Source organism: Phoenix dactylifera, chromosome 5 (genome assembly GCF_009389715.1).
Source record: "Phoenix dactylifera cultivar Barhee BC4 chromosome 5, palm_55x_up_171113_PBpolish2nd_filt_p, whole genome shotgun sequence".
Lineage (NCBI taxonomy): Eukaryota > Viridiplantae > Streptophyta > Magnoliopsida > Arecales > Arecaceae > Phoenix > Phoenix dactylifera.
The window spans coordinates 2,792,793-2,810,062 of record NC_052396.1 but is presented as its reverse complement, the minus strand read 5'-3'; the positions used below and the strand labels follow the sequence as shown (position 1 = coordinate 2,810,062).

At 39.6% G+C, this 17,270-nt stretch overlaps 2 protein-coding genes across 2 annotated transcripts; both read right to left on the bottom strand.

The window, feature by feature from the left end:
- Positions 1-2,245: 2,245 nt before the first annotated feature.
- LOC103704606 (PRA1 family protein F3-like) lies at positions 2,246-3,353 on the bottom strand. The gene has a single exon (XM_008787962.4). It carries the CDS (start codon positions 3,018-3,020, stop codon positions 2,436-2,438), a length of 585 nt encoding a protein of 194 aa, XP_008786184.1. The 5' UTR covers positions 3,021-3,353; the 3' UTR covers positions 2,246-2,435.
- Positions 3,354-4,983: 1,630 nt separating this feature from the next.
- Positions 4,984-17,120, bottom strand: LOC103704605 (GATA transcription factor 27-like). The gene is given in 9 exon segments (XM_008787961.4): positions 4,984-5,884; positions 8,829-8,949; positions 9,105-9,291; positions 9,378-9,481; positions 9,659-9,731; positions 9,921-10,009; positions 10,011-10,342; positions 13,614-13,979; positions 16,604-17,120. Coding segments are annotated over 9 exon segments (1,731 nt in total). The 5' UTR covers positions 16,644-17,120; the 3' UTR covers positions 4,984-5,465.
- Between the last annotated feature and the right edge of the window lie 150 nt (positions 17,121-17,270).

The window sequence follows — 17,270 nt, the reverse complement described above, 5'->3', positions numbered from 1 at the left end:
AAATTTCTTTTGATGAACACTCTAACATTCCAGCTATTAATGGTGCCCCAAGATAAGTGGAACTTATTTTGAAATCTAACTAGATGTTGCCAATTCCAAGTAGGTATATGGACGACAAAGAACCATCGGAATGGTCGTTTTTTTTTTGGTACAAAAGTTGATTCTTTTTGTTGAACGTCCGATTGGCTGGGTTACTTCCTTTGGACACAAAGAATATTTCTCTAAACGAGAGAACAAGTAAGCCCATGGTTTATGATTAAAGAAAGCACTTGCGACTTGGAACAAACTTGGGGATAACTATCTTTTGGATATTAGAATTCCGCAAGCTTGTTCAAGAACCCAAGCCAGCCTTGGTGTCCAAAAAAAAATAATCATTAACAATATATGTTATAAGGCAATTGGCATTTTATAAACTGCACTGAATCTATGAATTGCACCAACTTTTCTTGGTTGTTCATGCTCAAATGACACAAAAACCTATCACATATTATAAATGAATCCATACAAGTTTAGAAAGCAAATATAACCAGAACAAACATCAGAAAAATTACCATGTTCGCTATCCCCAATTGTGTTGAGTTTTCAAATCGGCAATTTAGCTCTTCGGTCCACCTTATCTCTTGGATTTTTTCGTTTTCCATAGTTTTCTCCTTTATTATGCACATATCTTCTCCCAATAACAGTAGTAGCAATAGCAGTAATAACACTTATAGCTCATATTTAAAATTCCTAATGTCTCGTATTTCTCCACTTTTTGCTCGCTTGATTGTCGCTTTTCTAGTAAACATACAACATACTAAACATTTGAGAAAATCATATAAAAGTTTAAATTTTAATATTATAAATTATAAAAATATACATACATACATACATATGTATGCAGATATGTATCTATATATGTACATATATGCATGCATGTCTTTACGTATAAAACTATGCCACGGCTCACAGAACTGGGGCTTTTGACATATGGGAGTGGATGGATTGGCTAACAACTCTTTTTTTTTTTTTTTTTTGCTGAAAAAAAGGGGAAGAGGGGAGGAAGGGACAGGCCCACCCCCGCGTAGCAGCCCCACATTAGGCCCCCGCCCCGCCAGGAGCATGTTCGATGCGGGCAGAATGACCGTTTGGTATAGGCCCAGCTCACCAGACCCCAGCCATATATTACTCATACCCTCCCCACCCGTGGCCTCGGCTCATTACCCCACTGGGCTCTGGCACGAGTACCCCGTGTGAGTACGTCACACCTGGCACCACCCAGGCTACCAGCCGACCAGTAGCACTTCTAGACCCGTGTCCAGGCGCGGGGCATACGGTCCCCAAATTTAATCGACGCCCGTGCGTTTCGAACCTGGAACCACTTGGTTAGAAGCAAACGCCCCGTTCCAACTGGGCTACCACTTTGGTGGCTTGGCTAACAACTCTTTGGAATTGAATCCTTGCTCCTTGCGACGTGGCAAGGATTGTGTCATTTGAACCAAGAGTCAGTGATGACTAACAGGAGCTCTTGGATCTGATCAGGCCGATGCAAATCTTGTGTAATTCTTGGATGTATCCAGGCTCAGACCAGGCTGCCGTTGGAAAACGCGGCATCAATGATGAAATCCTATGCAAAGCGGAAAGTATGCCTCAAAGCAGCTATCATGCCCCTTGATTCCACAACTGGAGGCATCAATGATGCCCTTTGATTCCACAACGGACAAAGGAGGAGGAGGAGGAGGAGGAGGAGGAGAAGAACAAGAAAGAGAGGTGGAGTTCATCTGATTTTTACGTAATTGGGGAGAATTATAAGTGTCATGAAAGGTTTGTCCACATTCCATGGGGGAGCTCCTGGGGACTTCTACTGTTGTTCTTCTTTTATCGGAAAACCTGGCGTTTGTGAAGGCTTATAAGTACCTACTTGGCATCCCTTACCTTCCCTCAAGACTTGTGATCTTTGATCTATAGATCTTTGATCTTCTCTTCTCTCCATCTGAAGCATCAAAACCCTAGTAACAATTTTGATCAACTAAACTGCAGGCAGATGAAGTGGTGGTTATAAACTGTTGTACCGAAATTACCATGCTGTAAGTGGCTTCCTCATCTATTACCTGTTTCTCTATTAATCAACTTCACATCCACCCAATTAAAGTCCATTCGCATTATGAGCATTGGCGATAGATTAATTTAGAATCCACAATACCAAAAGAGAAGCACACCGAGCCATCTCAACTTGCTCCAAAGTTTTGACGTCAATTAGTGAATGTAGTTTGAAGATGGAAATCATTTACACATAAAAAATTCATCCCAAGTAACAAAAGCTCATTTCAAGCATTAGAGCCCCAGTAAGTCATTACCAAGATCCGTTCAAATTAGTAAGCATCCCAAAATTTATAAATAAAAAAAGGAAAAAAACGTATTTAGATATGTAAACTTAAATCGTGTCGCCGAGCCAATCACTTGGATCCGGATTCGAGATCGAACTCCTCCTTCTCCTTCTTGTCCGAGAGAGGCGCCGCCTCGCCGGAGGCCGAGGCCTCGTCGCCGACGACGAGATCGTCCCTAACCCTAAAGACGGCGTGGAGCAAGACGAGGGGTGCGGCGATGGCAAGGGCGAGGAGGAGGTGCTTGATGGCGTCGGTGAGGGCGAGATCGACGACGATGACGACGAGGAAGAGGGCGAGGACGAGCCGGCGGTGGAGGATCCGGCGGAGGAGGGCGGAGTTGGAGAAGGCGCGGAGGAGGGCGCCGTAGAAGAGGGCGACCTTGGAGGCGGCCATGAGGAAGAGCATGGAGGCGCGGCGGGCGGGGGCGAGCGTGGCGAGGAGGATGACCCAGAGGACGAGGGCGTAGTGGAGGCGGAAGTAGGCGACGTTGCGGACGGCGCGGACGGCGGCGGCCTCGGCGTCGGAGGGGCAGGCGAAGGCCTGGGGTCGGGCGAAGCGGGAGAAGGCCTTCCGGGTGGTGCGCGCACGCTCCGCCACCGCCTCGGTGGCGCGGGCCAGGCCGGAGCGCCGGAGCATGGCGCCGTAGCTCGCCATGGGCTCCCTCCCTCAGATTCGGGGGTTTTCCAGTTATAGGAAAGAAGAGTGGTCCCTTTTTTTTTTTGATGGCATCTTTGGTAGAAGAAATGGGAAAGGTCAGTCTCGTACTGTACGGTCTGGATTAGTCATCAGAGTGGACCCCACTAAAGCAATGAGAGCATTGCGGAGTGGGGGAGGCTTTCTTTTGGGTGATGCTTTGGGTGCCAAAGAAGTGACTGATGGGAGTTATTTTTATTTTGATGTTAATATAGCTTTGGACATCGTAATTCATAACTAGCCTTCCTTTTTTTTTTCTTGTTGTGTTAATTAAACTGTGAACATGGAAAAGAAAAGTTGGTAACTTGTTTTGGCTCCGCGTGTAGAGGAGTGATTAGGGCATGTTTTTGGCCTTGGCCGGGATTGGAAGCTGCAATGACTCTTCTCATGAATTGATTGGTTTTGGAAAGTCTTCTGGGATGATGATGCATTGACAATAAATAGATCCCTTCTGTTAATTTTTTAATGTTTAAGTGGTCGGATTAGAGTACCAAAAGCCTCGTAGAGCCGACATTGTAGAATCTCAATATATTATTTTGTTTTGAGGACCAGGGTGTTTCCTCTATGGATGCTCCTATATTTATCTAATCATGTTTACAGAACGCACATAAGATGTAAATTTTTTTCTCTATTGAGGTCCAAAAGATCAAATGAGGTAAAGAAATTTTATGAAAGTTGTGGGGGAGGCAAGCCAAGCAGTTTGCTTCATTTATATACGCTAGAAAGGACAGGAGAAATCCTCTTGAATCAATTACATGAAGGACCTCCATGTCATGGGGGACTTGGTGTGCTTCATATATTGTGTGATTTAATTGCCAGCTGATCAGACAATGCAGCTAGAGGATGATCCTGATTCGTCTATTGATCGAACAATAGTTTGATGGATATTTATGTATATACTTAGAAGCATAATTGTCAATTGATATTTACTTTACGAAGTTGATGGTTTGATGATTTTATGATTTTAAGTTCAAAGTCATTTGGCTTCATTTTTGTGTGTGTGTGTGTGATGTGGTTCATTCTTGTCTAAGTGTTTCATTACTGGAATACTTAGAAATGTGGTGAAGTATGTCGGATGTGATATGTAGTTTAAACAAGGTTATCTACCACAACAAGCATAAAGATAGAATGCATTCCCAACTACTTGTAGGTGGGTTGGTTTGGCTCCAAATGTTCAAATGGAGGCCGTGTGTTTTATGATCCATGAGACGTTTATGATGCAAATGGCATCATAGAGATGGTCTGTGATGGAATCAAACCACAGTTCATAAGGGCAGTGATGATGAGACATAGCAAAGCTAATTTATTAGCATGGTGGAAGTATGAGATGGTAAAGCCAACGCCATCATCCAATTGCACCAACACATCTATACTATCTAAAAACTGGAGTCTGGAAATGTAGATCTCTCATCCAGTATCTGAACATGGCTCTCTGTGGTTGGCTTGGATAGGATCATTCCATCCTCCACACAATTCTGCAGGGTGATTACAGCAACCTAGAACACCATTATTTTGGCTTGCTGATTGGTTAGAAGTCCTTCGTGCCTTGGGGCTCAACTCAGAATGGATGCCCAACTCGAAGAAAATTCTTTCATCCAAATCACACTAAATTCTTTCCCTCAGTGGAGAAGACATTCCATTAAGCAAACTCATGCAAGAAGCCCTCCATCCTACCAACTCACCAACTCATCTATGGTGGAACTAGTCCTAACAATGGCCTTCCGTTATTGAGAGGTGCCTACCACCTGAACTACCTATTGCCACATATGCCTTCACTGCTGTCTGAGTTGCAAAAAGATCTCAACAATTTAACTATAGAGAGTTTGAAACATTGCATAACAGGAGTCCAGACAATCAGAACGACGGAAGGTTCTGCGGGCAATCTGGGTTCATCAGCTTTCGGTGGAGATAGAAAGATAATGACTCAAGCGCACCAGGAAACAAAAGTTGGAATTCATCGAACTTCTGATGAATACATCTTCTAGGAGCTGAGGATGCATACACTGAAAAAATTGAGAGAGAATGAGCAATGAAAATTTCACCACTGCGAGCAACAGAATATGCATCAAACAGCCTGAGGCGCATAGCATGGTGGATGCAGCACTTCCATATTTATTGGCAATACATACAAATTCCTGCAACTCCATTCCCTTGCTGCCAAAGAGACTCCTTTTGCACTCTGAGCTATAGTACAAATCTCTTTCCAGGCTATACGTGAAAGAAACCAGCCCAAGCCAGTTCAAGTGTAAATATCAGCTTTCAGCATACTAAAAAGTAGACTGAAAGTCTGAAACACCATTATAGGAAACTAAAACGATGCAAGAGAGAGGCTCAAACTGTAACACCCATCATTGAAACACTATGTTCTTTTCAGTTATGTTTTAGGAAAGATGCGATAATATTCTACTACCGGTTCTTTGGCTGTTTGTTGCTGAAACTAGATGGAAAGTTGGAGAGAGACTCTTCACCTTGGGCAATTCCATTCTCTGCAGGGGAACTGCTTGAGGTTATTTTCTGTTTCCAAGGATGATAAAGTAGTTCTGCCTCAGGAAATGATGCATTGCACGGCACATCCAGCAGCAAGTCATGATCAGTACTGTCATCACTGAATTGTAGAGGGACCACCATGGAGCTCCTATCTGGAGGAGACACAAAAAAGCTTCTTGGACTGAAGCAAGCCTCTTCGTTTTCTATGAAATCATCTGCATCATCCGTTAACTTCGAGCCAGCATCACAAGAATTCAGTTGAGGTTGATTTCCTGAAAGAAGATTCATGCTCCCAGATTTGCACATTCTTTTTGAGCTTCTTATGGTCTCTTTCAGGTCTGAAATTTGTGACAGCATTACACACAATCAGCTTGCATATTTCATCATGTAAATTCACAAATCATTATGTTAACTCAACAAACTGATATGTCTGCATATCTAAAACCTCATTCTTCATGACCACATTCTAACCCCCATATTGCAGTTGCATGATCGTATTCGTACCTAATCTTTATCAGTGAATGAGTCTCTTAGTCCAAGCTAACCAAAAATGCATGTTACAAGGCAGTTTAGGTACAGGTGCAACATGTCAAATTTCCAAAATCCAAATATGAATGCAAAAGAGGTATATATATTTATATACAAGCATCTACATGTAACTATGCATATCTTTGATTTATAAGAGTATTATGCATGGAATGCCGTACCGGCCGGTACGGGCCGGTACGTACCGGTCCGGTCCTAGACCGGTACCGGAACCACAAGAAAACCGGTATCTTCGATTTTCTTGTGCGTACCGGCCGGTACGGAGCCCGTACCGGTCGGTACCGGCCGGTACCGCTTGGTACCGGCCTCGTGCCGATGCGAACCGGCCGGTTCGCACCGGTACGATTTTTTTTTTTTAATGAACCACAGCGCGAGGCGCTGTGGTTTTTGGCTCGCGGTACCGGCCGGTACGTACCGGACCGGACCGGTACCGTACCGGTCCGGCCCGCCACCGGTACGCCGACCGGTACCGGTACGGCAGACCTTGGTATTATGTATGTCAATGCACAAGTTGTATAAAACTTAAACCCAGTTGTTTATATGGAGAAAAAGAACTCATACATCATAACTATTTAGTAGGTTAAAATGCCTTCATATAGGAGTAGTAGAAGAAGATCAATATCACAATCATGTCCCGCATAAGGCATCATTATTTTATCTCTGCACGCCATTAAGAGATGTTTCCTGACTACTATGAGCTCCACATACACCTCTATAACTAACAGATTCAGCGATCTTTTGACAATGAAGATTTCTTAAAAAATTATAATACCCCATAAAATATACAAACTTGGACATAAGCATCAGCACAGAAAGATGTATAACATATCGACAAGAGAAAGCATGTAAACAAACTATATTTGTCCCTTTTCAGCAAGCTCCACTACTAGGCCCCTTCTTCATACCTTCATATTTCGATCTGTTTCCATCAAGCATCAACTCCTATACACAAATCAAATTTCTCCATGTTCATCCCTTTATATCAAGTTGTTAAACACTGAGAACTCCCTCAAGAGACTATAAGCATATTACGTGACCGTGCCATAATTCCAAAATATGTTCCGAATACCAAGGAACAGATTACCTGGTGTGGACAGTAATAGTTGAACACTTGGTGATTATTATGACCAAATTTGACAATTTACTCCAATTGCATATTGATACCTAAATGTGTCATTTCCATGGATTCAAAAATGATGATCAATCAAATCATCATACAGGAATGCAGAGTTTAAGTTATGATCATTAAAATATTAACAAAAACTTAGAATCCTTCAAAGAGTTTCAGTGCATTGTAAAAGTATCGCAAAAACCATGGAATGCCGTACCGGCCCGTACCGGCCGGTACGTACCGGTCCGGCCGTGGACCGGTACCGGAACGGATAAAAAATCGGTATTTTCCGGTTTTTTATCGGAACCGGCCGGTACGGGTGCGTACCGGCCGGTTCGGGCCCGTACCGGCCGGTACCGGCCTCGTACCGGTGCGAACCGGCCGGTTCGCACCGGTACGATTTTTTTTTTTTAGAACCACAGCGCCGCGCGCTGTGGTTTTTGAAACCACCGCGTACCGGCCGGTACGGGACCGGTACCAGCCAGTACGTATCGGACCGGACCGGTCCGGCTGGCCACTGGTACGCCGACCGGTACCGGTACGGCGGACCTTGGCAAAAACTATTGATTTCTCCCCTTGCTTCTAAGGCAGTGGCCATGCTTCAATTCAGGCACTGTCATGAAAATAATGCCCAAATGTAGGAATGCGAATTGTAAGTGACTTTACTCTCTAACCATTGTGAACTCGATAAAGATACATATATAACACTCCCGCGACCATGATCCCTTTGATATCCACCCTTTGAAGGCCAACCAATTCCATTATGTCATGATTACGACATGCTTGCCTTGGTTGCCTCAATTCCATGTTTCAGTTTCCTATAACTGACAAAGCTTAGAACATCCCAACTTTGGTAGCACCGTGCCTCCAGTGCTGCTCATTCATTTTTAATTTGACTACCTTCACCCTTGTCAAATTGCAGATTTCATCAATTAACCATGATCGTCACATGCTTCCCATGCATTTTACCTAAAGAGTCCAAGTAAATTAATAGACTAGAAATGGTAGACTTAATCTGGATTCAACAAAACTACCAGATTCAAATATATGTGCATCTTTCAAAGGTTATTTGACATTCTTGATGAATTTTTTCCTTTTAGCATTTATTTTATTGTTCTTAATGCATACTCAACATTTTTAATTTCAAAATTTGGAGGGGCAAAAGCAACACAGTTTTAACCTCCCAAGTAAAAAGCACACTTATATTTCCAATGTTCATTCTTGCAACCTTGTAGACTTATTGATTTCCAAGGCATGTCAAAATCAACACCAGATGACTATGTCGATGAGCATGAGCATGATGCTCCATGCATCTTTTGTAATACAACTCAACCAAGTTACGGCAACGTAAGAAAATGGCTCAAGAAAAGAAAATTTAGTGACTAGCTCAACGATATCAGACATTTCTCTTTTTTTTTCAAGAAATCACAAGCATCCGTCCACGACAATTAGTGTGTCTAGATGATATGATAAACATATGGCATTTAACATAAGGAAACACCAAGCAAGTAAAAAAAGGGTAAAGATGCTAGATGCAGACAGAACAGGAAGGACTAATTCTTAAGTATAGCAGATCTATATAACCTCAATACTTCTGCTTGGCAGAAATGTGGAAGAAGACAAACCAGGATAGTTCTGATTCTGGCCATCTCGAGTCCTCTTGAGGGATGCCGAATTGGAAAATCCAGGAAATTTTGGCCTGGTTGCCATTCCCTTTCCTTCTGTAATCTGTTTACACTTTACATCCTAAAGAAGATGAAGTGAAAGATTAATCACAACTATATCCAAGTCTATAGTTAACAATTCAGAAAGTTTTTTTAGAAAAAAAATTTCGATTCCAGATGCATATCCCATGAGCTTTTAGAGTCCACATGCACAAGGTGGTAATGATCACTTCATACCTTTAATTGTTTATAGTACTCCACCCATCTAAATTTTGTCAAATTGAGTAATACAAACTTCTTTAAAGTCCTACATTCTTCAATATTCGATCCCGAAAAGGAGAGATCAAAAATTCCCTCTAGAAGAAGTTGCTGGAAGTGAGATAAAGACTCCACAAAGTGGGGACTGCTAAACATGCTTTGAAGGCTGTAAAGGCAACGAACAAATATCATAAAAAGGCAGAGTTATGTCAGCCTGCTAAAATAATAAAGTCACTAGCATGTGGAACAAACCTCTCAGGAGGTTTGACAGTGTCTGTATAAGGAAGATATTTCATCAGACGCTGTTGTTCCTCGTGTGTCAGATACTTTGTGAATTCTTCAAAGTTAATGACATCCTACTCCAACATAAACAGTGCAAGTGAGCTCATTGTGCAACATAAGACACAAAAAAATTCATATCAACAGAACTCCTTGGTCAATAGATTCCCAAAAATGCTTCTGTATGCTTAAGGTTTAATTATATTTAAAGGCCTCAAAGAACATTAACAAAAAGAATAAAACTCTAACATTACTTGCAGATCTGTGGAGCACAGGGGCGATTCTCTGTCTTGCAGGATTTGTAACTTATCATGGGAACATTTATCCCTGCCATGACAGACACAGATTAAGACATGGAAATTGGAAAACAATCTAAAATTGAATCAAGAAAGGACACATCGAACCACCAAGACTTCAAAAGAGTATATGTCATATTGTTCCAAACGGAAAAAGCATTAACTTCAGACATGAGCATGTATGATTTATGTTCCATTGCAAAATTAATTAAGAGGGTACCTTCTGGCATTCTCTTGTACCACTTGTGCTGTAGACTTCTTGTCATTGCCAGAATCTGAAGGGCTAATTCCTTTGCTTTCATTATGTACAGGAAAAGGATGCTATCCCTGAATAAGCCTCGTTAATGATGTACGATTTATTGTCTACCGGAAGTGAGCTTGCCTCTGATTCCTCCTCCATAGACTTTGAATTTGGATGCCTAATAAGTACGCTTCCATAGCCGATCTCAAAAGAACCCATTGGAGTTCTACTTTCATAGAGTAGATCCCCTTCAGAAGATCCTTGGTAAGATGACTGTTGGTCATGCAATATAGTATAGAGATCCTTTGTGAGCTTTTCAACAGGAGAGGGCTTTGGACGAGCAATGCCAGTCCTCTTCTTAGATGGAACCAGAGGATCCCAGACATTTGATTGTGCTGAACCTGAAACTTAAAGCAAACATCAGATATCTACCCACAAAACTTGAGATAAATAAAAGTACAGTAAAGCATCAACAGATAAGCAGCCTGAAAAGAATCCACTTCTGAAAGCAACTTCAAATTGATGGTAAACAAGCTATTCATATATATGGAGCCTTATATAATAGTTTATATGCAAATATTACTATTCTCCTTATCACTCATCCCAATGAAACATGTCATGGCTCAGTGATAACTAAGTCTAATGGAATTAACTGTCAGTTTATAATTGTATGTGCATTTAGTATATTCTGTATATACTTATTTTGGGACTGATCAGATTCAACATGCTAAAAATAATTAATGAACTTGGCCCTTTTCTCACAAAACAAAATTACGAAGGCAGATAAATACACTTCCTTGAGGATAGCTTCACAAGAGAAAATGACAAAGATAACACAACCTGAGTGTCTATCCTGTATTCCACTATATAAATTAATTAAATGGTACAGTGCAACACATTTCTAATCATTAATCTTCCAGTCGTTTGACCGCTTACTAAATCAAAGGCCTCTTCTTAAATAACAAGCATTAGGAAGCAAAATGCAGGTTAACAAACACTTGAAGCCAAATAATTTTCAGACTTACAAGGTTTAGTAAATGAGACCTTTATCATTCAAAGTTCATTTTTTTAACACTAGCTCAACTTCTGAAGGTTCTGATCACTTAACAATGAAGACAGATATGAAAGAGAAAATATTTCTTTACCAAGAATTGCTCACAAGGTATCAGCCAATCTTCTCATAGAGTTTAATGCAATATGAGATATAAAGAAACTCATAGTATACAAGGTATCATGCACCTTCATAGACTGAAAACAGGAATAATTGTGCTAAAAAACTAATTTTATAACTGTATATGAACAAATGGCTAACTAAACTTTTCCAGTAGACATCAGTTGTTCTTTTCAGAATCCAAGGGAAGTATATTTATCAAATCAGTTAGATTTATTCCACTTATTTGGTATCCGCCTTGTCCTACCATTTCCCCAATCTACACTTGCAATTTGCCCAAATCCTTTCTCACTGCTCCAAATCCAAGTTCTCGTTAGGTCCAACCCTCTTCATTTTAGATGCTTCAACTCAGGCATGAGTATCTACCCTTTTTCTTGTATGTGTGTGAATCAGATCTGGACTTTATGCATGCAATGCAAACTATCTTGGTGATTCTTGACCATTCCATCCACTTTTGCAAAGCTCACTTTTTGCTTATATGCCATCTTCCCCCAGATTTCAACCAGTGCAAGAATATCCGGTTTCAGAATTGTTTCTTCATACACATGCATGCAAATATACCACATATATATAAGTTAATATATACATATAGACATGCATATATATATATATATATATATATATATATATATATATATATATATATATATATATATATATCTATATATATATATATATATATATATATATATATATATATATATATCTATATATATATATATATATATCTATATATATATATATATATATATATATATATATATATATATATTAGAGAGAAAGAGAGAGAAGGATTTTTTTTGTTGGGGGTGGGGGTAGTGGGGGATAAGAAGTGAGACAAGCTATTGTTATATTAATTATATTTCCAGAAATTATCCATCCTGAATTTGATATCCTCAAATTTCTTCTACTTCAGTACTTATTAACAAAGTTCTTGAGCCTTTGAAGAAGCAAAATCACCTTTCCACATGAGTCCCTAACCTTTGAAGAAGTGGTCGCCTTTCCATGTATGAGTCTCTAGCATGACTGCCCAGAGCAACGTTACTAACCTTAAAGGAGATAAGCACAAGCAGCTTAGCAAGGGAAAGTCCATAATGCCTGATTAAGTCCTCACCAAAACAAATATGAGCATAACTTGTTCAAGAAGGCACTATTTCACAACATTTTAACCTCCTAACTTTCTTTTCTTTTCCACTTAAAAATTCACTCAATGCATTCGTTTGATGTGCCCTTCAATAAGATAGGCCTCCAAGTTTGCCGCCTTGTTTCTGAGGTTTCATGGCACCAATTCATAAGGTGTTGACATCAGGTTGGCAACCAAGATTGAACTCTACCTAATGCTTCCATGGAGCTCTCTTGACTTAAAGTTATTCGCCGTAGGGCATAGCTGACTCCATTTCATAAGTAAAGGCATGGTTAATAATGATCCATAAGTAGCTCGGAGTGATGCATGTTATATGATTGATCTTTTGTAAGATTACTATTAACTCACAGAATTCTCATATCGAGATTCTTCAGAAGCTCAAAAGAATCAGTAGAATTCTAGAAAATAAGGGCAGCACGGTGCACGAGGCTCCCACCATTGATCGGATCTAGAGAGGGTCAGAAGTATACAACCTTATCCCTATGTGCAAAGAGGCTGTTCCTATGTTTTAAACCCATCACCTCCAAGTAACAGTGGAAAAATATTACCATTGCGCCCACTATCAATAGAATTCCACTTAATAGAAAACAAATCTTCAAGAGGATAAAAAGGGTCATTCTTTGACCACCAACTTATTGGAAAAGGGAACCATGCAAAACATCTCAAAAACTTGCAAGAAAGAACTCCAAAGGAAAGCACAAAAGGCATCAAGAGAAAAAATGTAATCAATTGGTTTAACCGAAAAAACAGGAACTTTCAAAACTTGGAATGCTCCAACAGAAATCTCTCCTGTAATTTGGAAGCAAGATCTTCCATAATTCATGCTTCCTAAATTTAGTAAGCATGTTTGCAACATTTCCGCTTTGATCAAGTAGGAAACTTCTTTCATTTAATTGAGATTTGATCCTAAAATAAATACTAAATGAAAGTATTCTTTAGTAGGTTTTAATCTATGAAATCTTTTATGTACTTTTGGATTGTTTTGCTCCAGTTAAAATTTGAAATATTGCCACCATATATTGAAGTTGTTTAGATGTTTTTTCAGATCAGAATTGAGAATAGTGGGATTTGGGAATCATGTTTGAAGCTCCTACTAAGAAGAGAATGGTCACATAGTCCACCAATATTTATCATGTGTACAAACAACACACGCACATACATACATACACACACACACACACACACACACACACACACACACACACACACATATATATATATATGGTATTAATGTTCACTTTTTATATCGATGAAAGAAACAAAAAAAATCTTAGAAAACAAGGTGAAAGAAAGGAAACATCTATTTAGATTAAGGTATAGTCTGATGTCTGATTAATGAACTGAAAGAGTTAGTGACCTGTCATATCACTTGCATCAGTGGTTCCAAAATGTGCGCAACTTTCTGAATACGATATTGCTGATCCAGAACTAGATCGGTTGCTTGTATCACCATCAACGATTTTTCGGAAGTTCTGGTCAGAATATGGAATTTCACGTTCACTTCCCAATGTAGTAATGCTCTGCTTTTTCTTGTGCAACTTCTGCTCTTTGGGTTTGAGTGATATACTTTTCGCTTTAGTAACTTTTAATTCTTCTGAGTCAATAGGCTCTCGAGCATGCATAGGAGTGTAGTTTGTCAGTGAACCCTTTGTTCTCCACCTTGAACCACATGCATTGCATAAAACTGGCTTATCTGGTGGTCCATTACGCCAAAGAGGAGTACCTGTTGAATCATTCAGCTTCAGCAACTAGAAGATTATGTACAAATCATAAAGGTAGTAAATTGATATTGAAACAAGTAAGGAACATTGTGATTGCATATAAATAATGTCTTCATAATACTGAGTTTTTATCTCCCTTTTCTAGAACTAGGATGTGTGGAAGTCTGGCCGATAGATGGAACCCAGGTCTCTTGTATCAATACAAGACACTTTGTGAACTCGGCTAGTTGGCATCCTTAGTTTTTCTCTTCCAATTTGAAGTTGTAAAAAAAGGTGTACCAATGCGCAAGGCTTCTTTTGCTATAGCATGGTCTGGGGAGGGACTGACGCACATAGTCTTATCCTTGAATATGGAGAGGCTTTTTCACGTTTCAAACCCGTCACACTTAGGTCCCAATGGAGCAACCTTATCATTGTGCCAAGGCTCACCCTCATTCTCTTCCAAGTTGTAGTAAAGAAAGAAATTGGTCATAAAACCATAAACTTAATATTTACACCTCAAGAAGATGAAATGCTGTTGTACCGCATGAATGATAAATGAAATTGATGGAGGCTAGTTAGAGTTGGGAAAAATTAGATAGATTCATTTCATTTCAAGAAACAAAGAGTTTTAAAGTAGCATCTTCTTAGCAGCAATTTTATGGTTTATAAGATCGCAATAAGAAAAATGTGAAACACTACAGCAAACAGGATAATCTAATTATACCTTGAAGCTTAAATACAATACTGACTTTCTTAAAGATCTTTAAGTTTAAACAGAGATGATCAATAGGTTTTTTTTCGTATTGAACAATATGAACATTGCTTTGTCACCATTTCTGTTAGGGGCTATCTACTTTGACAATATTAACAAAAGAAACCTAAAATTGACTATATGCTACGTAAGCATCACTGGTTGGATAAATAAGAGTGCATACTTGTAGATTGTTAAATGCGTAAATCTATATAAACAAATCATGGAAAAGCACCTTAGCCACAGTTAAATATGGACTAACAAAAGAAAGCATCTCAGCACAAACATGACTTAAGCAAACCAATAACTAAGAGGATAACAATCAGTGCATGTAGCCCATTTGGATGGAAATTAGAAAGGAAAATGTTGAGAAAAATGCTGAGAAAGCATATAAAGAAAGAAAGGAGCTAGGAAATGACAATCAGAGGAATACAAAGAAACAGAAAACAGCATGGATGGATCATTTGACAGATATACTCCATACACCAATGTAAATACCATGAAAATGATATTGGTGGGGATCAAATTAAGAATGTTTTTAGTTATTATTATCACAAAGACATATCCATGCACCTAAATAATACTAAAGCCTCAACATACACAGCATACAATGATAAAGACAGAGACATTATCTCAATGAATTTATCAGACTCTAAAATGAAGACTGCCATTCCAAGAGCATTCTCTGGAATGGGCCTCAGATTAGAGAAAAAGATGAAAGATGATAATCACAATCTTTTTTTTAAACTCGGAGATAATTCAACACTATAGCAGGCCCCATACATTACGCACTAAGCTAGACATCAACCAAGTAATTGCATTCTCTCAGACCTAAGCAGTCTCATTTATCTATGATCCTATATAACAAATGAAATTACTGCATTCTCTCCAAGCAGAGTAATTCTCAATATGTGCCAGATTTTGCTGGTAGGATATATGACAACTGAGCATCTCTACTAACATAGAGACTACAAGCTGTGGCAGCTATATCTTGGTATGACTTTTCATTAACACAATGCCAGTATTCGCTTCATGGGGAACGCAGAAGAAATCAAATGGAATCTGACTTGCTATGGAATATAGTTTCTGTCCTTAAACTGCATATGGCAATTTGTGGTACATTAGCATCAGTAAACTGCACTAAAACCCAGATAGATGGTAGAAAGAAACGCCCCTAACAAGTGAACTTCCAACTTGCAGCAGTCCTTGAGGACTTGCAGAACTGAATACAATTAGCCTCAGCAGAGCCCAATAAGAAATTGCTGCAATTTGGTATAATTTCCCAAGAATTTCTAATACAGGTGTTGCTGGAATTCCTTTCTTATCTGAATTTCTGATACACATATGATTCAAGAAGTCATAGGAAATTGGAAACAAGAAAGATCCATAATCTTCCTTAGGGGTTCCCAAGTATGAAGACATCCAATGCAGGACATCACAAACACAAAGGGCAGACTCAAAATTAAACACCCCTTCACCCATCTCGGCTAAGGAATTTGATTAGTAGCCAGAAAAAAGAAGAAAGCACGAACCAAGAGAAGATGCATACCAAACAAGAAAACAGAAACAAGTAAACTATTACACAATGATTTCAGGAGGATAAAATGGACCCTCTGTATCGCCAATTGCCTTCCATATTTCAAGAATGAAATCCAAAGGCAGGCGGATACCCAAAGACAGAAATTAAACAAGAAAAAAAAAACAAGAACAAGAAGAGGAACAAATAAAAATTACTTCGCTCGGACGCCTTGTTCTAGAACAAGTTGTTAATTTTAAGAAATTAAACCCATTTCAGAAAGGGGAAAATAGGGAGGAACAAAAAGAGGCAAAAGAAAGATCCAAAGCCCAATATTTAAATCAAAACAATCATCGGAAACATGAACAAGAGCTCACTTGTGACTCCACAATGACAGCAAGGTCCATGCTTTGCCATCTCAACCTCTCCTTCTCCCTTCCCCCTTCTCAATCCCAGAATAAAATTAACCGGACCAGAACAGGATAAAAAGCAGCGTTTTTTACGCAAAATTTTGGCAAAACTATAAAGAGTTATATATTTCTGAAGCCCTTTCAACCAATCTCAGCGGATGCTTAAAGGCTTTCTCCCCGCAAACCCAGGAGAGTTTTCCAAGGAAGCAGAACCCACAACGCCTAGTTTTCTTCTTCTATCCAGCAGCCCCAGAAGACCCGAGAGAGAGATGTGGGGGGAGGAAAAAAAGAGGAAAGAGGTGGAGATGAATGGGACACTGAAGGGGGAAAAAGAATTACAGGACTGGAAGGGTTTTTATGGAAGAATTTGTACAATCCAATGGAAGGGAGAAGACCACTGGGGGAATCAAATAAATGGTGAGGGAAAAGGAGAGGAGGTGAATAGGTGGGAGAGGCTTCTTTTTTTCCTCCTCCTCCTCCTTTTATATTTTGTATGGCTCCTCTGGGCTGTGGGCTTTTGGCACTGGTGGGTTTTTGTTATATATGCTGAGAGAGTATATGGCTAAATGCCTTCCAATTATATTCTTGAGAGAACAAGAAAAAAGAAAACCTTTTATGTGATACATAAGTTGTC